The sequence below is a fragment of the Poecilia reticulata genome, chromosome 17 (assembly GCF_904066995.2).
Source record: "Poecilia reticulata chromosome 17, P_reticulata-male-v2, whole genome shotgun sequence".
In the NCBI taxonomy this organism is placed as follows: Eukaryota; Metazoa; Chordata; class Actinopteri; order Cyprinodontiformes; family Poeciliidae; genus Poecilia; species Poecilia reticulata.
Genome location: NC_088846.1, coordinates 7,590,722 through 7,616,739, shown reverse-complemented (window position 1 = coordinate 7,616,739; position 26,018 = coordinate 7,590,722). Strand labels below are relative to the sequence as shown.

Here is a 26,018-nt window from a genome sequence, read left to right as displayed (position 1 = left end):
AAAAGTTAACACCCATTTTTTTCTTTTTCAACAGGAGAGAAGCCAAGAAGAAATGTGTCAGTCCGAAGGTAGAGGGAAGAACGTAAGAAGCAAAGCATCTGGATTGGAGAAGCTACTTTTTCCACTTGTATTTTTCTCTCTGAGAGGGATTTCTGTCACTCTTCTATGACCGGTTGACTTGTCTGGCTCTCGTACAAACGCAGTGGAGTCAGATTCGGTAGTTTTTGGCTTTCCAAAGGTGTGTGTGTGTGTGAGAGAGAGAGAGAGAGAGAGAGAGAGAGAGAGAGAGAGAAACAGAGAGAGAGAGAGAGAAAGAGAGAGAGAGGGGACGGCTGGAGTGGAGGGAGGAGCTCCAGTGCTCTGCATGTCAGGACTCTGTTCAAATGGTAAATAGATGGTCACATGGGGCAATCTTAGGTCTTCAGGGAGTGGGGGGGAGAAAAGGGAGGGAAAACAACCAGGAGTGACGATACAGTGGAGGACTTTGGTCTGTCTGATGGGCAGGAAGCAGGACTAGTTTAGAGGACGTTTCCAAATAGAAAGTTTTGGAATATTTGCCATGTTGTGGTGACACTGAAGATTTTAACACTTTTCATCAGCCCCCTGAAAGGGTTCTGGACTCTCTTTGGAAATTATCCTTTGTGGCAGAGGCGACTTCCATCAAGCCTCTGCCCACTTTTTCTTCTTCTTTTTTTATTTATTTATTTATTTATTTTTTTTTAACATCGGACACCTGACAGAGGAACCAAGATGCCCACAAACTTCACTGTGGTAAAAGTTGAGGACACGGGGGATGGCAGCAACAGTGGAGCTGCGGCTGGAGACGGCAGACCGATCAGTCTGGACAGAGTCTTCCAGGAAGAGGGGGATGTTAACAACTCCCAGGAACTGGAGCCAGGTAAGACGGCACATGTCTGCCTGGTGTTAAACTTAAACTAAAGGGAAGTTCTGCTGAAACAGAAGAGTTTTCCCTCCCCAGGATGCGCCGAGATAAGAAAAGACAAAAGTGTTGCACGTATGATAAAGTTAGAGAGCGGTTCTGTGAGTGAGGACATACAAACAGAAAACCTCCGACATTGGCGAACACAAGCCGTAACATGCACATGCTTTTTATACATTGGAGGACAGAGTTTAAAGAGCTCAGCCAGCTGGGACTTGCACTGAGCTTGAACGATGTGGCTGGGCGAAGGGCCCATGTGTTGTCTGGTTATTGGTGTCCTAAGTGATTGTTTTAGCTTTATCACAAACTTAAACTACCATGAGAGTTTCACGAAAGAAGTTTCATAAGCAGTTTTCGTAAAACTTGTTTAACTTACATAGATTTTTTTTTTCCCCCTCTTCATTCATGAGCTCCAAATGCTTTTCCTGTAAAACAGAGTTTGCTCCAAAATTTCCTGACTTTGTAAACGAATCCTCTGACAAAAGTCAAAATGATTAGATCCCCCAGAGAATGTATCCCAGCTTGGGAAACATTAGGAGCATGAGAACATGTATTGTTTACAGTGCCACACTGGATTCATACCCCTTCAGCGTTTTACCTTTTGTCATAAACCGTAAATTTCAATGTATTTATTGGGATTTTCATAGGCCAGCACAACGCAGTGCAAGGAAAATTGTGCATTTTGCTTTCCAATATAAATATGAGAAGTCTAGCCTGCATTGCTTTTGCTTTCATCCCCCTTTACACTGACAACCATAAATGAAATCTATTGCAAGCAAGTGCATTCAAGAGTCCGGCTGTGTAAATACATCTGGAGATATGTTAGAGACGTTTAACAGACTTTGGAGCAATGAAGGTGCTCTGATAAGATGAGGTCAAAAATAAACCTGCTGAACTGCAGGCAGGTGTATGGTGATGCATTGGCTAGTACTGCTGCAAAGAGTACTAGCATCCCGTCCTGCTCTCAGAACATGAAGCTCGCATGTTCTCTCTAGTTCCTCCAGTTTCCTCTCATTGTCTAGTAAAAACTCATTACTTTTTGGTCAGTGGGTCCCTCTAGATCAGAGGTGGGTCCTGGAGGACTAGTGTCCTGGAACTCTTAAATGTCTCCCTGGTCCAACACACTTCAAGCTGAGTCACATCCTAAGTGCAGTCAAGTTCTCCAGAGTCCTGCTATTGACCTCATTATTTGACTCCGGTGTGTTAAAAGTAGAGACTCGTGTAAAAGTTGCAGGACACCGGCCCTGGAGGCCTGCAGTTGTCCACCCCTGCTCTAAATCAAGGAGCTGGAACTCCAGTTCTTGAATGCCACTGTCCGGCAGATTTTGGATGCAGTCCAGCAGACCCAAAACAAAGGAATGGTTCCAAGACGCAATTTGATGCGTCTGAAGGTTGCAGGACAAAGGCACTTGGAGATTGGAGTTGCAGTGTTGTTGCGTTCTGTATCTAATTTGGCCCCAAGTTTGAATGCGTCGGTGGATGGTGGTCTCTCCATTATGTGATGGACTGGTAACCTGTCCAGGCTGCACCCGGCCTCTCACTCAATGACTGCTAGAAACGGGTACCATCTCCCTGCAGCAGTGAAGTGGGTATGGGTGGAGGGGTAAAAAGCAAAATAATAAAGATAGTGGAAATGTCACACTGGACATCACCATGAATGCACAATGCATGGTGGTGGAACTATAGTTCAGTAGGGAATCTTTTCAATATTTTTAGGGACAGTTAGTCACGGTTGATGTGAAGATAGAGGTAAATATAGAGAGATCCTGGTAGAAAACTGCAACTCCCCCCTGCCCCCCCCCCCCCCCCCCCAAAAAAAAAAAAAAAAAACATGGTGGGGGTTTCTGCTGGAGGTAATTAAGTGGCTGCAGTTTCAAAATATATGAAAAAGTTCAAGGGACATGAATAACCCTACAAGGCACTGTAACAATGAGATTCTCACTCAAGAAGTCCACAGAATAAAGGAAACGGGTATTACCAGTCAGTGGAGGTCAAGTGACAGACTGAATTGTTCTCTACTCATTGTTTTATGTTCAATAGGCCGACTAGCTTGATTGGCAGCTCCTCTGTCACTTGTGTCCATGTTTCAGGGTGTGTACAAATCAGCAAAATACTGTTGGACACAATTTCAGAAATATTTTTTATTTATTTCGAACAGATAGAAGTGTAAAATCACACGCATGAACATGGAACGCAAAATACATATTTTTGTATAATAATCTTAACATGCTCAAAAAGGAGCAGGAAGAAGGAAAAAATAGGAACATGACATTAATTAATTTTCCATCTTATCTGGGTTTACATGTCTAATACATCCATTCCCACACACACTCGTATGTGTTAGTCTCAATTTACGCATTTGTGCTAACTCTCACCCATATTTCTATAATTTGTGAAAATGACCTCCTTATATTTCCTTTTAAATTAGAGGATATATAATGACAAAAATAACTATATTCAGACATCTGGACCCCAAATAATAGTAATAATAATTATCACAAAAACTGTGGCTTTGTTTTGTTCTGTATTATGTTGACTGAAAACAAAAGACCAACATTGTTTTTCTTGCTGCACCTGTTTCATCAGCTGATTAATGCAATTTCCTAAGTCAATTTTCTTAAAAAAAAAAAAAAAACATTAGAAATTGCAATATACACAGTAGAATTACAGTAGAACAAATTAATCAATCTTTTGTCATCAAAGCAAAAATATGCACCAATACATAACCAAACATTTCTAAACAAAACAGACGACTGAGTTGTGATTTTAAACACTCAAATTCTCAAGTGGAAATGTATATATAAAAAAAATCATATGCTTGTAATCTAAATTTCATCATGAAATCAGAAAATCATAACACTATTTTTTATTTTTTATCCAAAAAAAAAAAAAATTGAAGGATAATACAGAATCTGGTCCAACCAAAATCTAGTGATTTTCCTTCTCCTGATTCATAGGAGGTTCTTGCTTTCTTCTGCATGCCCTGCTGGGAGGGGAAGAAGTCCCAGCCTGGCAGAAAGATTCACACCCTCAGACACCAAGGCCAAGTGCTGATTAGGCAAGATGCTAACTGTATAAACACCGTCTCAGCACCATCATTTTCTAACAGGGTACTGCTTAGATCAGGTTTCGTTCCGACCCACATTCTGCCTGTTCTACCGACTGACTGGAAATTGATGCAATGTTTAGAGAGGATTTGTTCTCTTAAGTTTGTTTACATAAACTCCAAAGATTAGTCTAAAGAGAGAGGGGAAAAAAAATCAGAATGTCAATGAGAATTTTAGACTCGTTAAACCTCCCCACTCATGAAATGTGCTAAGTACTGTGAAAAATGTATTTGATTACGGTTCAGACGGTTATGACGAATTCATAGCTCAGTTATTGATATGATATCTCGACAGCCTCTCCGCCCCCGCCTCCCCTCTGCCATTCCTTTGCTACATTCATACTTGCGCCTGTGTGACTCCAGCATATTTCACATCATAGTTCCACAATAAGCACACAGCCACAAACTCCTAGGATTATTTTTTCCTCCTTCCATTTAATTCAATGCAATTTGCTGACATTAGAAAATTAATCTGTTTGTCCTTTACTGGAGTTTTAGTTTTAGCAAAGTTCTCTGAGCCTGTGGGAAAATTTGGTTTGGTTGTTTACAAAAGCATTGTGTGTTTCTTTTAATGGCTTTTTTTTTTTTTTTTTACATTTGAAATTGAACGTTTGTAAGTTTTGTACATTTAACAGACTTCTGGTTTACTGATCTGTCAATTCAGTCATTCAATTTTCTGGAAGCGAAATGCAAAAGGAAAAGCCAGTATAGAGGATACTACATCCAAGGATAGTTAAAATACTAAACAATGGACTTTAAGGGAATCCTGCATCGTACATGGACTTGATGAACTGATTGTATAAATAACCTGCAGTTGTTCATGTGGAAATATTAACATATAGTGACTATAATTGACATTATTTTAAATGATTTCCTATATACTGTATGTTAAATAAGTTATGTGAAAGTATTTAAGAGTTTTTGTATAAACCTAGAGGTGATTTGGCCCGTGTACTTTGAGTTCCTTTTAGTTTCTAAATGGTATACCCAATATCTTTTTAGCTTTTTTTTCCCCTCTCTTTAAGATCATATTAGATGCTTAATACTAAACATAGAGCATCATTTTCTAAATGCATAAATATGTGTAACATGTTACGTAACAGACACCTGAAGTAAGCATGCTGCTTATTATAAAGGAAAGAAGATGCAGCAAACACAATGTAGTATTAGAAAATATATTTGTGGAAGATAACAAAAACGGAAAATTATAAGGAAAAGAGCTTCACTGTAGAAATCTCAGTGCACACAAAAAAAATCACCTGGTGAGAATTTCAGACCTGAGAAATCACCTAGAAACTTTAATCCAGGATAACACGGTATGGACAAAATAAAAGTTGCAGAAAAATGCAACCAGACTAGAGTAAAATTTTTTTAAATAAATTTTTAATAATTAAAAAAAAAAACAGTTGTCAAACTCAATTTGTCTGAAACTGCATCCAGCAGTGTCTCTCAGAAATCACCAGGTCATGTGTGCCCACTGCTCAGTTTTCATTCCCTGATCTATAATGAAGAGCTGCATGGCTATGAAGAAGAACTGGTGACTGTGTGACCCAGATAATTGACCAAATTGAACAATATGAGACTCTTGCTGTAACAAGAGACAAAAGATGGAGGCAAAAATGAAACTGGACAGGCTGTAGCTGTGCTGTTTTGAAGAAATCTGGCGCCAGAAGCTCTTCAAATAGTCGCACACCATGTAATCGCAAATTCCTGACACTCAGATCCATTAAAAGCAGCGTTTAAAATTCCTTTTGAACTGGTATTTTAGACTGTCATGCATACAGATCAATGTTAACCTTTTCCATCTCTAAACTAAACTAAAAACATGACAATTTAAAACAGTTTGGTTGTTTTTTTGTCCTTGAAATGTTACTTTAGGGTTAGGGGTTGCTCCTTGTTAGTTTGTCAGCGTCTCATGATGTTTTTTTCTTTTCTTTTGAATGCTTCTAATAGATGATGAAAATCACAAAGAGTCCACTCCGTTCATTAACTCAAACAATAACGAGGACTGCAGCTATGAAGGCAAAAACATGGCCCTGTATGAGGTAACCGATGCTCTCACGTTTGATTTCTCTGAGGTTTTATTCGTTTCAGCTTTGCGGTCACACATTGATCTGTTTGCCTTCAGGAGGAAATGGACAGCACCCCCATGGTAGCGTCTCTTCTCAACAAGTTGGCCAACTACACCAACCTCACCCAGGGCGTCCGTGAGCACGAGGAGGCCGAAGATGGGGTCAGGAGGGTTGCGGTCATGGTACGGAGATTCTGCCTTAGTACCGAGAAGTTTCCGTCGTTAAAGCGAACGAGTTGCTAACCCAGTAAAGTCACATTTAGACTACAGTGGACCTGGTCATACCCAACAATATAAACATGAAGTCTTGCTTCCGAGAATAGCATCTTTCTTTCTGGAGTAGACTTTGATCTCGCTTCATTACAACACAGATCCATAACCTAAATGAACTCATGAAGTTATGCTAAAGGAACGAGGTGTGTTCTTTTATGGTAGCCTTTCACTTCATAAGACTTGTCATAAACACATTGCCAAAAGGTTATATTTTACTTGTTGGAGTACAATAATCATCCTCCTGTCCTGGGCTATTTTTGTCTTGGGAGTGTTTAGGAGCACTGACTAATTCTATTTTTTTTTTTTTTTTATGTAGTTTGGACTTAAGAAGTTTCTCCTGTGAGAAATTCCCTGTCTTTGAGAGAAACTGGTGCCTTAGAGCGATTCCACAGATTTAAAGGGAATTGATCTTAAAAGGTCTTTGCTGCTGTAATTTGTGTGTTTACGCATTCATTTAGCTTGCATAACATATTCAGTAACGTCACTTTAAGTTGATGAGTAAAGAAGCTGATGAAAATATCAATGCCAACAGGCAAATACCAGAAAGGAACTGGAAACAAAAAAATACAACACATTAAATAGATCTGAGAACTTTTTTTTTTTTATATATATATAATTCTAATTTAAAGTAAAATTTTGGCCTAGTGTTACACCATAATCACAGATGATGTGCTGCTCACTCCAAACCTGTCATGAATAAACTTTTTATGTTTTTTTTTTTTTTTTTTTTTTTTTTTTTAGCCGCTGTGCAAGAAGCTTTTGGATTATAACACAAAAACAGCTTAAAGATGTCAAACCAAGGCTATTGCTTTGATAAAGAGAGAAGACAGAAGTGTTAAAAGACGGCTTGGAGGAAATGTGCCATGACCCTTGAAGGTCTTGTAGTTAATGGATAAACGTCCTTCAGAACAGAGTAAAGTTGGCTGCACTGCATAAAGACAAATAGTTCTACTTCAGAGATTTTTCCCTTGATTTAAAGTTTATCGATCCTTGTACTCTTGCTCTACTTTGGGATTTGAAAACAGTTTATTCTGCTTTAAAAGATTAGCTTTAAAGTGACTGGTAAACTAAAGATCATAGATTATTCACACTCTCACAGCAAACCTGCTGGAATTAAATGCTAAAACTCAGACCAGGGAATGTCCACTGAGCGCATATTTACTTATCAGACTTAATGTCTACCTGTTAGCCAATACGCAACGTATACAAATACAGTAATCAGTCTTCCAGTAAAGTATAGTTTACGAGTTTAGCTGGCCTTTTTAATGACTGCCTTAAGGGCCAGGAACAGTTTTCCAAATAGCTTCCCAAAATGTTAGAATTTTAATATTTCAATGGTGTGTGTATATGAACGCTGTTGTCACGGCATCCATATTCTGGGTCTTATTTACTCAGATGCAGATGTTCAAATGAGGTAACTCCCCAAGAAATAACTTGCTACATCCGCAACAAAGGTAGTCTGTTCAGCAGCGTGTTGAACAGTGAACATTGGGAATTTTCGATAAAAGCAGATCCTCCAACTTTGAATTCTTGGTCTGTTAAGAGACGCTGATTGTGTGTTCATCAAGACCCGCCCCCCGAATGATATCTTGGAGCACTCGGAGAAGATCTAAAGCTCAAGTCCAGCAGGAGTTAAGACGGACGATGCAGAGAGGTTGAGGGGAAGGAAGGACGAAACAGGAGGCAAATGCAGGGCAGCTTGGGGGAGAAGATATGGGAAATGTGGAAATACACCTCCACAAAAGGCACATTGCATCATTTAGAGAAGCAGCTGTGTGCAGTAGAGAAGGCACAGGTCAAGGGGTTTGTGAGTCAGAAGATGGTACGTATGTTTTGGTGTTTGGGGAAAGTGACAGTGAAGGTATATTTGATCCACCAGCTGTTTCTTGGAGATTATAAACAACATTTTTCCAACGTTTTATGGATGGTGATCCTAAATTTCTGTTTTAGTGCTAAGGTTACTGTTTTAAGGTTTTATGTTGTCCAATCAGTAAGTAAATTGATTTCAGAGTTGCTGTTTTAAAAGGGTGTTAAATATAATTTCAGATGTACAGATGTGTTAAAAAGTTTAAGGCTTATTTTTACTTTTTCTCTCTTCTTTTTTTTTTTCTCTTGGAAACAGCATTGTAAGCACCTAACGCACATTAAAAAAAAAAATCCATTATAGCCTTAAATGTATTTGTTAAATCAAACAATGTATTTTAACTTTTCTTTAGAAGCAGTCTCACAAATATTCGCACTTAAAAGCAAAATGTGTGAGGATAAATTATAATTCTTCTATATCTCTATCATCTGAATAGATAAAGGTAAATTGTTGTATTTTAGAGGAGTGGAAAATACAGGCGTTGTTATATTTCTGTTATATTCCTGCTAAGTCATCATCTCTTGTGCTTTGGTTCATATGATGAGAAGGAAACGTTTGGCTTAAATCTAAGGATGCAGCTTGCATGGCAGCTGTTTCCTGCAAGCACTTTGCATACCCAACCCCTCTTTGCTATGCATTGACGAAAAGCAGCTTATGCAGTGCAGCATTAAAAGACAACAATGCTTATTAAAAAGAGTGGTAAAATATTGGGGTTAGGCATTACTTGGAGCTGAAATAAACTCGCCAGCCCCTTGATTCGGTCCACTTATTCTATTGCTTGCTGCAACAAATAATGAATAATGAATCAGCCAATAGCATGCAAGCAACTCGATGCATTAAGGCATCTAGATGCAACAAAGCATCAGCATGGGGAAGAAATTGATGACATTATTGGTCTGAGTACTTCAGAAAGTGACAGTCTACTGTGCTTTCGTCCATGTCTGACCTTTAATGACCAGAATTCGCCCATTTTTGTTGAAAGCTTCGACCAGCAGATGACAAGAGTATGAAAATAGGTCCACTGTACTCCTCTATTGTCACCAGATTTCTATCCACTAATGAAGAATCTTAATGAATCTGAGTTACATTGCATTTCCCTCTGGGATCAATAAAGTGTTTCTCAATTTGAATTTGAATAGAGCACCATTCACATTTGTATCCTTGTGATGGCGTCATGTCAATAAAGCTCCCAAATTGATAAATCCATGCCATGGAGAATTATGGTAATTTAGGAGCCAAAAGAGAATCTGTCCCTAATAAAAAGACCAGATCGGTATTTTTACGTCAATTGTGACGTCTGACGTTTTGTTTGTGTGTGTTTCTGTCTCCAGGTTCCTCAGATGGGCACTTTCATTGGGGTCTATCTGCCCTGCATGCAGAACATTTTAGGCGTCATCCTCTTTCTCCGCCTGACCTGGATCGTGGGCACAGCAGGGATCCTAGAATCGTTAGCCATCGTTTCCATGTGCTGCGTCTGTGTGAGTTTTCCAGAACCCTTTCAGCGGTGCCCCGCTTACATCATTCCACAAAGGCCCACTCATTAACCACTGAGGCCAAGCCTAATGTACGCTGAAGCGTAGAAATGAGCGTCTGTCTTGAGTTCACGGCTGGGGTCAGAAGAATTTCTCACAAAGAGAACAGAAAGTTTGTGTTTTTTAAAGTCCCGTATTCCAGCAGCTGCAGACGGCCAAACAGAGCACCGAGTGTTTGACAAGTCTGAAATAAACTTGAGCAGGACTCGTGATGTAATCCAACCCCACGCTTCTGATGTTTCCGTAAATCAATGGAGCTGGTCTGGGAACATCAAGGATATTCACTAAGCTGTAAAGCATGGGGTAATTTACACGTCTTTGATGTGACCACATTTTAAAAATAATAATATGTATAAAGCTTCCAAAGACGGGGGGGGAGGTGTTTTCTAAAACTAAAGAAACACTAAATTACCCCACGTTTTATTTTTATTTCTATTGCAACTTTTATACCATTCTTAATTATGATCTGAGGATGGAATTAAAAACTTGAGTTCATGCAAAAGGAGAATTTGGAGTTCTTGGACCAATTTTTTAAAGATCTATATGTTTATCACCAGGTTTAGCTCTACTGACGCATGCAATCACTTTATATGTATAACTCTACAACAGATTTTGCTGGACAATAAATTGTGTTGTTTTGTGATCATTTTTAAATATTACATTAATCAATCAATCAAATTTTATTTGTGTAGCACATTTCAGCAGCAAGGCATTTCAAAGTGCTTTACATAATTAAAATAAAAACAGCATGTGACAGTGAATAAACAGTTAGTTAGTTAATAATGTCATAAGTTTGCCTTCTCAAAGACCATTACATTTTAATTTGTAAAGAACACAACACTGGAACTGGAAGATAATTTAAATACAAACCCCACAATAACAAAAAGACTAAAACTCAAACCGAAGTAAAAAAACAAAAAACTCACACAGCTTAAATCAATTTATTTATCATGCGATCAATTGATTGATTAATTGCTTATTGCGACAGGCTTAATGCTATGTATTGATGAAAGCAGGTTTTTTACAGTTACAACTTGCCACTGCAATAATATAAAAATGTGTCAGCTGTAGTCGTCTGGGGAAACACTTAAATATGTTAGTAAAGATCATCTTCTTATCAGCATCAACGTCACTCTTAGTTAAAATTTTTGGATGTTTATGTCAAATTTCTGCTCTACATTTGGTGGTAAAATGTTTGACCTTGAACTTGATCATATTTTATTTTGTTTACATCTAAACATCTGTCTTCTGCCCTTCAGACGTTACTCACCGCCATATCAATGAGTGCCATAGCAACCAATGGAGTTGTACCAGGTAGATTAAATTTACGTCTTTTTTCAAACATTTGGTATCATATCATTTTTGCCGTGATCTATTTCTGGGATTTGCAGCTAAACTGAAAATTACTGCATTTACGTTTGTAGCTTTTGGAATACATAAGGATAATATAAATCTTGAAGTATAAAAAAACACTGCAAATACACAATGCTTAAATCACACAAGCAAAATATTTGTTGTAGCAGTCACTGAAATGATTCAAATATAGTAATTCGAGATATGCTAGATAATAAATTGCATTGGTATTTTTGAAAATATTTCTATCTGGGATGTTTCTTTCTCAGCAGCTGATGGGATATAATGAAACATCCTGTGTTAATTGATTAGCCTATTAAATCATGTTTTTTTTAACATTCTTAAAATTATTGAATCTTGTCTCTATGAATATTCATTTAAAGCCTAATTTCTTTAACTTTAATTGGATGCTTTGCAGAACTGAAATTGGAAAACTGGAGCTATTCTCCACCAGAATCAATGACTAATCGATTAATAATTAGATTGACACATTTTATTTGAGAACTGAAGTTGAGAAGAAAACGTTACATCATCTATCAAACATGAAGTAAGCAAATATAACTGAGAAAGCAGGTTTACAACATCAGCTGATCAATCTGTTTTTCTTTATCAATTCTAATTACCTTTCCAAGCTGTAAAAGAAAGTCTTGGAGAACAAAATGAAGTACAGTTCGTCATTCTGTGACTCTTGAGTTAGCATTAGCTAGCACGCACACACACACACACACACACACACGCACACACACACACACACACACACACACACACACACACACACACACACACCATCAGGCACTGATCATGAAAACGTGTCTGTGACATTTGGTCCAATCAAAGGAGCAGTTTTTAATAATTCCATCTCCGTCGTCTTTTTTGACCAATATCATTAACACAACTGTGAATTTTGTCTCTTTGTAGCTGGCGGCTCGTACTACATGATCTCCAGGTCGTTGGGACCAGAATTCGGAGGAGCAGTGGGTCTTTGTTTCTACTTGGGAACCACCTTCGCTGGCTCTCTGTACATACTGGGAACCATAGAGATCCTGCTGGTAGATCCGCCCTCAGTTTAAGCTTCGTCTGCCGTCATCAGCTGCGGTTTTGTGATTCGTTGGCTCTGCTTTTTGTTTCTTTTCGTCTGCTCCCAGATGTACATCGTTCCTTTCGATACGATGAAAGTATTAGACGAAAACGACATGCGTCTCTACGGGACGTGCTGCCTCTTCCTGATGGCTCTGGTCGTGTTTGTTGGGGTGAAGTGAGTATCCACGCTGACAAAGGCACGGAAACAATCATCCATTTTCACCACTTGTTCTTCTCCGTCTGCAGATATGTGAACAAACTGGCTTTAGTGTTTCTTTCCTGCGTGGCTCTCTCCATCATGGCCACATACGCGGGAGCCGCCAAGACATTAATCGAGCCGCCAGCGTTTAAGTGAGTGTCACAAACAACGTTTGTGACTTGTGTGCTGTTGTGAGAATACTCTCTCACTGACCAAATGTGAGCTTATTTGAAGCAGTTTTAACCGGTGTGTTTTACTTGTGCTCGCAAAAATGTCGGCACTGATTATTTGCAAGAAACCAATAACATACTATTGTCTGGATTTTTATTTACATACAAAATCTGATTCTGACTCTGGGAAAGATATTTAATATGACTAAAACCAAGAGTTTATGCTCCTAAGCTTCAACAACAAACTGTATCTAAGCATGTTATGCATTCAAACACTATAGCAAATGCCTTACTAAGCATTCGTACAGCACTGAAGGCACTGTGTGTGTAAAAGATTAAAGGAGATATAAATCATCACAAGTGCAATAAAACATGTGCTAACGTCACTTAACACTAAATGGTATTTATTGAGATTGTGTTTGTCCTAACACCCTTGAAAGCCAGCGTTTTATTAAAAACTGAAAACATAAGAAGATTACTGTCATCAGGAACCAGGGCTCCATCAGCCGCACTGCAATCTACCGTTTCTTCTCTGCAGCGTTTGTATGTTGGGGAATCGCTCTCTGAAAAACGAAAAGTTCGATAAGTGCGAAAAGACGGAACTGGTGACGAGCCTTTTCTGCGACCTCAACTCCACCTGCGATTTCTTCGAAGCCAACAACATGAGTGAAATCGTAGCCATTCCTGGGCTTCTGAGTAACGTCATCAAAGGCGAGAATAGAAAAATATGATCTTATTTGATCATCAATACCAAATAATAAGTCTTTATTACTATTATCAGTTGGAGTTTTCATTGCAACCTTCTCTTTGCTTGCTCATTAGAAAACTTGTGGAGCAACTATGATGACGCCAACGTGATCATACAGAAGAAAACGTTCCCCAAAATGCCTAAAGTCAAAGCTGGAAGCAAAGATCAGTTTTATGTCATCAATGACATCACCACATACTTCACATTGCTAGTTGGGATATACTTCCCTTCTGTCACAGGTATCGGCTCAATTGTCAGGAAGGATAATTAATGAGGGAAAGACGTTATCTTGAATTTAGAGTCTTTCAAATTGACTTTTTTCTGATACATTTATCATGTCTTCTTTTTAGGGATCATGGCTGGTTCAAACCGATCCGGTGATCTCAGAGACGCTCAGAGATCCATCCCAGTGGGAACGATTTTGGCAATCCTCACCACTTCTTTCCTCTGTATCCTCCATTTGTGTTTCTGCAACTGATGTTGCCGGACTGCTTTTGACTTTGCTGTGGTTCTCATTCATCCTGTGGAGCACAGATGTTAGTCGCCGGACAGTGACAGTTTCTTAATGTCGCAATCAGATATCTCCTTTGTTTTTTTGTTTGGAGCCTGCATCGAAGGAGTGGTGCTGAGAGACAAGTGAGACCACGTTTAGATAACACTTATCGTACTGTTCAGAAATAAATGGAGTGAACTGCAGCATTTATTTGTTGCTTTTTGTGGATGTGAAAAGGGAAAAATTCAAGACAAACCAGTGTACAAAGCAGCGTTTGTTATAGTTCGGTTGCCATGCCAAAATCCAGCTACGCTATTAGAAAATATGAAGACCAGGCAAACCTAAAAAGTTTGTTCTGGCTTCTTCCAGGTTTGGTTTCTCAGTGAAAACGATGCCAGTGATTGGTGTTCTCGCCTGGCCGTCCCCATGGGTGATTGTGATTGGCTCGTTTTTCTCTTGCTGCGGCGCGGGGCTGCAGAGCTTGACTGGCGCCCCCCGTCTGCTGCAGGCCATCGCCCGCGACGGCATCATCCCTTTCCTACAGGTAGGCGATGCATGAGTTTTACTTGGAAGAGATTTTGATTCTCATAAAGGTTACTTACAAAAACAAGATTTTCATAATTGATTACCCTGAACTCCATTCCTATCTTCATTTATTTTTTAAATTTATTTTACATAATTGATTCTACACTATACATTGCTGATCAACCAAATTCTCAAATTTCTTAGAAAAGTCCTGATGCTGCTTGGCCGTCTGGAGATAGGAAGATACCTTGTACTTTTTTTTTTTTTTTTTTTAAGAAATGCTATTCCACTTACAGTTTCTGTCATACATCATAGACGATGATCAAATGCTGCAAGAAATATGTTTTTGCTTGAGAAATGGATCCAGATTTCATCCAGAAGTCCTGTGGAAGGGATGCACAGTCCACCAGCAGCCCACTGTGTTTTTGTTTAAAAAAAACAAACAAAACAAAACCAATCGCCCCACTGTTACCAACCCAGTAACTTTCTTGCTATTTTAGACACACACAAAAAAAATCTATTCCAGCCAAAATTTAAATCTTCAGGTCAGGCCTGATTGGACAGAAAACTGTTGTCGGTTCACCAGTAACAGTAAATGTTCACAATACTACAGAGCTCTGACCTGTAGTACTTTGTTAGGAACCTGATCAGATCTCTTGTCTTCTGTGTTTCTGTCTCTCTCAGGTCTTTGGTCACGGGAAGAGAAACGGAGAGCCCACCTGGGCTCTTTTGCTCACCGTGGGGATTTGTGAGATTGGGATCCTTATTGCCTCTCTGGACAAAGTGGCCCCCATCCTGTCCATGTGCGCTGCTGGAAGTCACCCACCGTCCCTTTCCTGCTGCTCGCTGTACATGTGCATCACTAAACTCTCCATGTCGTTTGTGCTTTTAGGTTCTTCCTCATGTGCTATCTGTTTGTCAACCTGGCCTGTGCCGTTCAGACGCTGCTCCGGACTCCCAACTGGAGGCCACGCTTTAAGTTCTATCACTGGTGAGAGATGAAGAAACTCGGAGTACTGGATTTCTACCCAGTGGGAAAATGCTTTGAATTCCACCTTTCCTCACATCCTTTCTTCCCAAAGATCTCAGTTCTTTTCCCTCCTCTTGTCTTTCCTTCCTTTTACTCTCCATATTTTTGTCTCAAACTTTCCTCCTTTCTACATTTCTTGCCTGTTGGATTGTTTCCTGTCTTTCTTTTCTTTCTTGTTTCATTCCCCCCATCTGTCTTCTTTCCTTCTCTTGTGCCCTTATTGTTTCTTTTCTTTCATTTTTCCTTCATCGTGTTCTCACTTCCTCCTTTTCTTCTGATGCACCATTTATGTCCAATTCCTGTATTTCCTTTTTTCCTGCTTCCTTCCCTTCCTGTCATCCTTTCTTTTTACATTTCACATGTCTTTTGTTCCATTCTTTGTTCCTTGTTTCCCCTAATCATTTATTTATCCTCTGAGTCCTCTGTCATATTTACAGCCAAACAACTGTAGATACATCTGTCTTAAACACACAGTTAACTTTAGTATTTTGACGTTAAAAAGAGTGCGAAGGACATAACCTTATGAAAGTGATAACTTTTGACATGTTTATGTTTTTTTTCCTGCAGGACTTTGTCCTTCTTAGGCATGAGTCTCTGTCTCTCCCTCATGTTCATCTGCTCCTGGTATTACGCCATCGGTGCCATTTTGATCGCTGGCTGTATTTACAAATACATCGAATACAGAGGGTGAGTTCTGAAGTTCGAGACCAAGAGATTATTTTAAAATCGCTATAAACAAGGATTTAGTAATGACTTCTGATGTCGAAGTGAACCACAGGGATGGCTTTGTTCTAACAATGAAGCCTTTTCTTCATTAAGGCCCGACTGAATTATATCCGGAAAATTTACACGTACAGATCTTCACTGTATTATGGGTCTTTAAGATTGTCCTGCAGTTAGTGAAATGCAATTTATTACAACATCAAAATAATTTAGAGATGAACATTTGAGTGGAGAGCTGATTCTTTCCTGTTGAATGCAGAGCTGTGAAGGAGTGGGGCGACGGGATCAGAGGTCTGTCCCTAAACGCCGCACGCTACGCTCTCATTCGCCTGGAGGAAGCGCCGCTGCATACCAAAAACTGGAGGTGGCCGTTCCTACGTCTGCACAGAATCACTCCAACTTTAATACGCAGATGTGTTTACGGTGTTTCTCTTCTGCTCAACAAATTTTTTTTATTTTTTGCAGACCACAGCTGTTGGTGTTGTGCAAACTGAACTCTGACCTGAAAGTGAAGCATCCCCATCTCCTGTCCTTCACCTCACAGCTTAAAGCCGGCAAAGGACTCACCATCGTCGGCTCGGTCCTGGAGGGAACCTACATGACGCGCAAGGCGGACGCCACCGCTGGAGAGCAGGTTTGCCTCTTCTGCTCTGCATCCTGTAGCTTCTTATGTAAAAACTTTTATTTTTTTGTATCCACTTGGACCTCGTACTAGTCATTTTTTTCATACGCAACACTGAATTTAACACGTAACATTGAATTGCTAATCCATTCGAACTTCTTAAACTTTTACGCATTTCGTCACATTACAACCCAAAACATCAACATGCTTGATTGGAATATTTTCTTAGTAAACATAAAAACTGAAATGTATCCTCCCCCTTTTAATCTGATGGCTTTAGATAAAATCAAGAATAGATATGGGTCTTCAGATATTGCCTTATTAATAAACAGCCTGCCAGTAAATAATTTCATCTGATCATAAATCCAGCTGTGCTGTGACGACCTTTTTGTTTAGAGAACATTAGTGAACAAATGGCATCACAACAGAAGGGTCAGGGTTTACTGTCATCATTATAAAACGCATTTGTAAACAATAACCAAAATCTAAACACTGGCATGGTGAAAGAGAAACTCCTGGAAAGTGCATGTTGTTAAAAAAAAAAAACAAAAAAAAAAAAACACCCTTTGCTTCTGCAGTCATTAGTGCTGTTGGAATTTAAACAATGTATAGTTTAGTACAAGGAAAACAGAGAAAATTACAAACTTTAAAGTATTTAAAACTGCAGTTTGCAGGAAAGATGGTTCTGAATACAAATTTATATACTATTCAGATTCTTTGTTGTAAAAAGGTAAAAGATAACAATTATTCACTGTTCTCAGTGTGTCTTTTGTATAAAATACTGATTCAAAAACATCAAAGTTTATGGTTGCAATATGACTGCAATGGACTGTCCAGGGTGAACCCGCCTCTCGCCCAAAACGTCTCGCTGGAGATGGGCACCAGCACCCGTCCTGACCCCACTATGGATGGAAGGATGGCTTGTAATATGAAATAATGTGGAAAACAAGGAAAATGGATACTCCTTCTATGCACTATGGCAGTAAACGATCCATCAAAAACTACTCCATGTCCAAGTCGATTAGAAATAGAATGAAGTACAAAAACTTGTTTGTTTTGAGCCATGAAATGTGGCCAAGAACTTCCTCCTCCTACTCCTCCTCAGTCTGACTCTCATTCATTATGTTAACCCCAACATACAAAGTTTTGAGGAAATGTGTGACAGATGTGAATACAGTGGGAAATTTGCATTCTGGCAGAATGCAAATTCTGCATTAAATTCAACCTGATTCACCACTCTTCCTCATCCGCATGGCAGCAGTGAGCAACAAAAGACGCATCCATTTTGTCTTTTGACTATCATGGCAAACAGTCTGCTCTTACTGTGAATAGCTCTCTGAGTCTAGAGACTTGGCAAGCTATGTGAAATGCATTTAACAATTTCAGTACAAATAAATAAAGGTAATTGTTATACTTGGAAAAAGTACAGTAAAAACTATTTCTCACAGATAATTGCTCCATCTTTGACCTGGATTTTATTTTCTCTGGCAGAACATGAAAGCAGCCATGGCTGCGGAGCGGACCAAGGGCTTCTCCCACGTCATTGTGTCGTCCAGCCTGCGAGACGGTTTCTCCATTCTGATCCAGTCAGCGGGACTGGGAGGAATGAAACACAACGCCGTCCTCATGGCTTGGCCCTCAGGCTGGAAGCAGGCCAGAGACTCCCTGGCTCAAAGGAACTTCATAGGTAAACCGCACAGAAGTGCAGTTCATCTCATTTTCGAATTTTTATTTGGAGAAGCAAGTGTTACAGACCCATTCTGCTTGTGTTTGGAGAAAACACAATCAAGAGTCTAAGTTTGCCAGAATCAAAGCCGGGATACATGCTGAAGCATGATGGTAGTTTTGTGTGACAGATATACACTGCTCAAAAAAATAAAGGGAACACTTTAACATTTAAGTGAACACTGAAGTGTTCCCTTTATTTTTTTTGAGCAGTATATTTTACTCCAGGGGGATTAGTGGTTTTACATTTTCGTCCAGTTTGACCAGATCCTGAAAAACAATTCCCTTCGACCTTTAACAGAGAACAATAACCTCTGTAGAAGTGAAGGCTACGTTCACAAATACTGATAAAATACATTGAAATTTGTGGTTCAAATCGGAAATGACCCACATCCAATTTTTTGTCAAATTGGATTTTTTGTGTCCCGCATGCGCAGCAGGGGGCGCAGTAACGTCACGCATAGCGAGCGTGCTCAGTGTTTGCGTAAGTAAACATGGATGCTAACGGTGGAGCATAGCTTTTGAAGTTGTTGTCCGACCGGAGCAGCACTTTAACAACTTAATCCTCATTATAGCCATGGCTGTTGTTTTCCTTCCCGTTTGCGCATGTCAGGACAGAATAGTAAAGTTTGTCGAGTATCAGTGAGACCTGCCTGTTCAGCTTCAGGTCACATTTGAAAAGGTCGGATACGTATCGGATTTCCAAGTGGTCTAGGTCACATTAATGCAAAAAAATATATTAAAAAAATAATTGTAATTGGGTCACTTTGGTGTGCAGTGTGAACACAACCTAAATATCCTGTACAATTTTTGAACCATTCATCGACAGCAGGCGCTTCGGTTTGAGTGCAGTAGATATTTAGCCGTGTAGCAACTTGAGGCTCGTTTTAAAAACATTCCTCTACATCCAGAGACGGTGAGAGAGACGACGGAAGCCCACCAGGCTCTGCTGGTCGCGAAGAACATCGACCGTTTCCCCGACAACCACGAGCGTCTGAAGGAGGGAGCGATTGACGTGTGGTGGATCGTCCACGACGGCGGGCTTCTCATGCTGCTGCCCTTCCTGCTGATGCAGCACAAGGTGTGTGTGCTCGCCACAGGTTGTGTGTGTTTTGCGACCCGCTCAGCCTCAGGATGCTCATCTGCCATCAGCAGTTTCTGACGCAGGTGTGTTTTGTTTCTTTTTGTAGGTGTGGAGGAAATGCAAAATGCGAATCTTCACGGTGGCGCAGCTGGACGACAACTCCATCCAGATGAAAAAGGACCTGCAGGTGTTTCTGTACCAACTGCGCCTGGACGCAGAGGTGGAGGTGGTGGAGATGGTGAGACGACACGGTGCCATCCCAACTGCCCCTCTAGTCAACTTGGCATAGCAGCAGCAGCTTTACTCTGATGATACCGCTGGTTGCTTTGCATCCTGAATCTGAAGGTGCTCCGTATGTTTCCTCAGCATGACAGTGACATCTCGGCTTTCACATACGAGAGGACTCTGAAGATGGAGCAGAGGTCCCAAATGCTGAAAGAGATGCACCTGTCCCGCACCGAGAGGGAGAGAGAGGTATGATCGCACAGGCAATGCAAACTGCTGACGTCTACCAACGTAAGCAGTAAATCATCCGTTATTCATTTATATTTGATGCATCTTTTATACACTGTAGTATCTCAGGCTTCCAGACTTGCTTTTTGCGCTGGTTGCAGTGGTTTGCCTAAACATTTCATCTTAAAGCATCAACACAACAAACGGGTGCATCAGAACTACTCACAACAGTTTATTACACTTTAAATTAAGTTTAATGTAGAAAAGCTAAGTGGTGCATCATGATTATTTTGTACTGAAAAGTAAAAATACTGTACATATTAGGAGATAATATGTATTTTCTTCTATTCTGTTTTGTATCTAAAACAGGTCTGTGTTAGGAATGAGACTTTGTGTCTAAGTGCTTGTATAGAAAAGGTGAAATAAAAAGAAATTTAAACATAGATTTGCAAAGGTCGGCTTTTAAAATTTTTATTATTATTATATTTATCAGCTTTTTGTTACATAAAGTTAAACAAAACAACATCACAATGCTGCCAGATAGAGAAAATTTAAAAAAAACCAAGAGAAACAAAGCAAAGGTCACATTTTTAAGATTGTTGTAATTTCACATTAAAATAAAATACAAATTACCTTTACATATGTTAATGTTTTCACAATTTACAAGGGGTTCAGTGAATAAATATAACGGCCCGCTGGCTGCCTGAAGTCTATTGCTCATTGTGTGCCAAGCATATTCTTTTATAAAATAATATTTGAAGTTCAGTGCCTGTTTAAGCATCTTATTGTGAAAGTTTAAAGGAAGTTGTGTCTCTGGTTGTTTAGCTGTTTCAGGCAAAAAGCGTTGGTATTATTTTTCACAAACAGACTCTTGACCATAATGCCACATCCAGAATTATCATAACTTAAGCAGAGAAATCAGGCTTTTCTAAAGTTTACCACATTTTTCAGGCTAGTCAGAGCAAAACCAGGGAAGCGACAGGCAGAGTTACGTCTTCAACTTGACCTTTGAACTCCGCCAATAACGTTATGTTTTCAATTGACCATGGGCTCAGATTCAGAGCATCACTCCAGCGTAGCTCCATTAAGAGGAGGAAGTTGCCTGTCGTTGACTCGCTGCTCAACACTCAGAGGATGAGGTAGCCAAGCTAACTAAGCAGCTTGTCGCCACCATCCGCTGTGTCATCCTTCCACTCATTTCTCCGTTGTTCCTCACCAACATAATCCAGTCATTCCAGCTGCAGGGCTTTGACCAGGGTGTGTCAGCAGAAGCGGAGTGCAGTAGTTTCAGGTTCCTGCTGGTTTTGGATGATCTTCTAATCAACAAAATGATTGTTCTGTATCTGCTTTCTCTCATCAGTTTATGTGTTTTCCATTCTTAAATTTTCAAGCTCTACTCTGGTGGTTTTTAACCCTTTAACTGTCGCACTCAAAACTCCTACACGTAAGCCAACGAGTCGTTGAGGACACTGGTGTCGTCGTGACAGTTAAGGGGTTAAACTGTGGGTCACTCACCCCTAAAAGAGGCCAGATGTTATGACAGAGGGGGCTCAAGACCTTTCCTGGTATTTTTTTTGTGATACAACCCAGTGTTTTGGTGATATTTTCAATACATCAGCGTTTCCTTGGTGACAGGATGAGTGGCAGAGTGAATCTGAAATTTGATTTCATGCAGACAATTTAGAAACATTGAGTTTCAGTTAATGTTACCTGGATTTTTTTGTTTAAATTAAGCTTATTGTTCTTAAAAAATAACATTTTGTTTTACTTCTAGTTTTTCTTTTTGGGACCCTTGGAAATCCCAACTTCTTTTACTTTGTTTTAAGAAAGCACAGTTCCTGCTTGATTCTTAATTCATTCGCTCACCTAAAAAAACAAACAAGAAAAAAAAAAAACTTAATATTTTTGACGCAACAAAAACCCAAGTGATTTTAAAATAATACTTTGAACTGGTTTATTTTTAAAGTAAACCTTCCACAAGGGTTGCTTGGACTAGAAGGTTTGGGATCCACTGCTCTAGCTAAAACAAAAAGCTGCCACTAGAGGAGGACAAAGCAACTTTTATCAAGGACAACGATCCCAGCCGTAGTTATTCTCTCTGTTGGTTGTTGCTATTTAATTTTAGTTGTAACATTAAATTAAAAATGCTCATTGAAGAGAATATTTTACATCTTTCTTCTCCCCGCTCCTGCCAAATGTGCTGATCTTGGATAATTAGTCAGGCTATCTGCTCAGGTGCCATCCCACAGTTGGATCCTTTGTAAACCTGCCTCCTGTCGCTTGGCAACCATTGCTTCGAAAAAGACTTATATAAACACTGTTGATGGGTGGCACTTGTTTAATTTCTACACAGCTATTGCTACTGAAATATTTCTTGACAGCCAATATAGCAGCTTTAATTAATTCATTCTTATTTTTTTTACACGGTAAAAGTCAGTAAGATTTTCTGTAAAGCATACTAAGACGTTTGACCTAACTTCTCCCCTCTCTACGGCAATCAATGTGTTTGGGTTCTATACTCAACGACTTTTGTCCATCTTCATCAAACCTGCTTCACACTTGACTCCTCCTATAACAGACTTTACACACACATCCTGATGGTGTTTTGGGGTTTTTTTTTTCTCCGTATTTGTATGTACTTCTGTGCAAATTATTTCAGGATACCACTTGATTAATTATTCCAGTAATGCAAACTTCTGTTTCCCCGTGTGTCGCTTAGGCCCAGCTGATTCACGACCGGAACACGGCATCTCATTTTGCAACCAACGACAAAGCAGCCGGCGCCACGCCCGAGCACGTCCACATGACGTGGACCAAAGACAAGCTGCTGAACGAGAGGAACAAGCACAGAGAAGGCATGGCAGTGAAGGACATGTTCAACATGAAACCGTAAGTAGAACCAGCAGAACATGATTAAAAAAGAATTAGAATCCCTTGTCGCACTCCAAATATAAGCGGTTCAGCTCCCATGTTTAGCGTCTTAATGAACCTTTTAAGTGGATTTTGAGAAGTGTGTTCAGTGTATCTTGTCTTTTTTGTTTTTCAGTTCATTGAGCCTCTAACATTAACGAGGGCTGCCCTTTCAATATATTTATAGTTTTCCAGTTAAATGTTTTTTTTTTTTTTTGAAAGAATATTTTGGTGATGACTTTGAATGTGCTTTTTCTTTCTTTTTTCTTTTTTTTTTTTGCTCCTTTCCCACAGTGAGTGGGAGAATCTGTAAGTTGTTCCGTCTTTCAGCGTTTTTGGTTGCATGTGTTGAAACTGTTGCATGCGTGCCTGTGTAATTCAGTTCGCCTTAAAGGGAGGGAGGGGTGCATGATGGCAACAATAGCTTTTAAATTCAATGCGAGTTTACTTGCAAACGGTATAATCACGATTGTGGCCATGCACGTTTCGCTTCATGCCGATGCCAGCTTTACAGCGTCGCCCTTCGCTCGTAGCCCGAAATTTTACTTGGCGGCACGGTTATTAATGCGATTTTGCTGCAGCAACCAGTCGAATGTGCGGCGGATGCACACAGCTGTGAAGCTGAATGAGGTGGTGAAGAAGAAATCCAAAGACTCCCAGTTGGTCCTGCTCAACATGCCGGGCCCACCGAGGAACAAGAAAGGCGACGAGAACTGTATCCTTTTTGACTATGATGTCCGTGTCGTTGACCACGTCTGGCGCGCATCTCCTGCAGTCATTGGGCGAGAGGCAGAGTTCACACTGCACAGGTCACCAGTCCATCGAAGGGCAACACAGAGAAACGCAGGACAAATAACTAGACACATACCAACACAACGGGGTAACTCACAGAGACTATCAACCTAGCAGTCAGGTTTTTGCATCGTCAGTCTGTCATTTAATATGGAAATGTGTTTGGTAATGTGTGGAAGCATGAGTGTAACCTTCAAAATAAAATCAAAAATTGTTCGTATGGCACAACAAGGCAGTTCAAAGTGCTTTATATCGTAATAACACAACAATCAACAACTGAAACATGACGTTTTTCCAAGTGCTGTCATTCCACATCAAAATGTTGCTGGTGTGTCATTTATTATAGTACAAAAGCAAATCTAAACAGGTGGGTCTTTAGTCTAGGTTTAAAGAAACTCAGTGTTTCAGCAGTTTTACAATTTTCTGGAAGTTTGTTCCAGGTTTGTGGTGCACAGAAGCTAATTAGAAATTGGATGAACCAGCTGGTGTGTAAGATTTGTCCTTAACCACAGTGCGTTTCTCAGATATGGAGTTCTTGGAGGTTTTAATGGAAGGCCTGGACCGTGTGCTGCTGGTTCGTGGAGGAGGTCGGGAGGTCATTACCATCTACTCTTAGCGTCTAGTTGCTCTCATTCATTTCACATTTGGAGGAAACATGACGGCGCAGTGGGAAACCAGGCTGGAGGTTAACAAACGCCGCGGCAGTAATGCTGGGACAAATCTCTCCTTCCACACTGCCGCAGACAGAAGAAGTCGGTGTTTCAGTGTTGCAGTCCTGCTGTAAGGGGAGCGGGACTTGTCTGCTTGTACAGAAAGCTCTCCATCGCTCCTCACCTTGTTGCTGTTTTCACTCTGCCATCATGTGGCCACACTGAAGAAAAAACGTCCTGCATGCTTTCGGAAAGAACTGACCTTTCACATGGACGGCGTCTGATCCAGCAACGACCGTTTTCCTGGAGAAGAACATCTTGCTGTCTGCATCCACCATCAGCTACTACAGGTTCACAGTGAAATGGAGGCTAAACAAACACTTATTATTTATTTCAGAGCCAGTTTCAGATGTATTTGGAACCTTTTTCAGACCATTTAGTTTCTCAAAAAAATTATTAATCTCACAAAAGGTTTTCATTACGGAAAACGCATTCAAAAGTGTTGATGACGAGCTAATCAATAGTTTGGATTTGTCGATTCTCTGAGGTTTTTGTTGCCTTTTCTGACTGTCTTGTCTTTATGACCAAGTAACAAAATGAAAATGCAGCGTATGCATTTCTTCTCCTGTATATTAGCAAATCTTTTTAGACGCATTTTGTTAGAAAGCCACTTGACTCATTGGTAGATACTCTTCATGTTTTAAGTTAATTTTATTCAATAGTTTTTTGTCCTTAAAACTGAAGTTTTTCTGTAACGAGTGCATTTTAGGATTTTAAACAAAATAACTACAATTTTAAAATGTAATGTCAGTCTTGGTAAAGTCTGTGTTTCTATGTATTAAATTTTAAAATTTTTTCGCATCATTTTCTGTCATTCCCAGCAGGTGGCCCGATCCTGTCGGGACAAGAACTGGATTGTTGTCAAATCTTTACGTAACCGGCCTGGGCTCAGTCTCCAGAAATCAATTTAATCCTAAAATAATTATTGTTTGTTTGGATCACAAAGGAGCAAAGGGAAAACGTCAGAGCTGGCAGCAGACTTGGTCAGGGGATAAATGGCTTCCTGTTTGCCTCGGAGAGCGGTTAGCTGGGTCAGCGCGCACAAAGCGACAATAGCAACCTACACAGCTACATGCCGTGATCGCTGTCTCAGTAACGGCCCGACAACTGGCCTGTCAAACTGTGGATCCGTGGCGAAGGTTACGAGAAAAGACGAAGTTTGACACTTTGTTCTCGTGCCATTGAAAATGTTAGCCTATAAAACCAGAAAAGGCACAAAAGTCATGAAATAAAACGGAGTTTATGTCTCATGAAAAACGAAAACGGTAAAATGATGGGTTCTCTGACTGGAAAAGGTTTTATGAACCCAAGCATTCCTGCTTGTTGCTTTTGTTTTGTGACTTCAACCACAAACACAGAAGTGTAAAAAGAAAAAGTGTAAAGTATACCATCTAATGGCAATTTTAAAATATTTAATTAAAATTATATGAAACCATTTTTCCTTGTACAGCATAAAACACGTACTGTTTTATTTCATGACTATAATGAGCATTATAGTGCTCATTGTTTCTTAATGTAACATTTCTTAATGTTAAATTAAGAAATGTTACATTTCTTAATGTTACATTAAGAAATGTAACATTTCTTAATGTAACATGCAAAACTGAATGCAGCA

At 39.8% G+C, this 26,018-nt stretch overlaps 1 protein-coding gene across 2 annotated transcripts; it reads left to right on the top strand.

The window, feature by feature from the left end:
- Window positions 1-25,198, top strand: LOC103478927 (solute carrier family 12 member 7-like). Of its 2 annotated transcripts, XM_008433054.3 has the most exons (26): window positions 2-898; window positions 6,000-6,091; window positions 6,175-6,300; window positions 9,586-9,732; window positions 11,046-11,100; window positions 12,058-12,188; window positions 12,285-12,394; window positions 12,466-12,570; window positions 13,127-13,299; window positions 13,411-13,575; window positions 13,687-13,785; window positions 13,915-13,972; window positions 14,199-14,373; window positions 15,039-15,157; window positions 15,247-15,345; window positions 15,952-16,071; window positions 16,367-16,471; window positions 16,573-16,741; window positions 18,221-18,416; window positions 19,366-19,535; window positions 19,645-19,776; window positions 19,905-20,012; window positions 22,711-22,880; window positions 23,196-23,210; window positions 23,483-23,616; window positions 24,218-25,198. In XM_008433054.3, the coding sequence occupies exons 1-26, from the start codon at window positions 751-753 to the stop codon at window positions 24,307-24,309; spliced, it is 3,213 nt and encodes a 1,070-aa protein (XP_008431276.1). In that variant the 5' UTR covers window positions 2-750; the 3' UTR covers window positions 24,310-25,198. The 2 variants fall into 2 exon arrangements, with proteins under 2 accessions (XP_008431277.1, XP_008431276.1); XM_008433055.3 differs by lacking the exon at window positions 23,196-23,210 and having other exon boundaries at window positions 1-898.
- The last annotated feature ends 820 nt before the right edge of the window (window positions 25,199-26,018 follow it).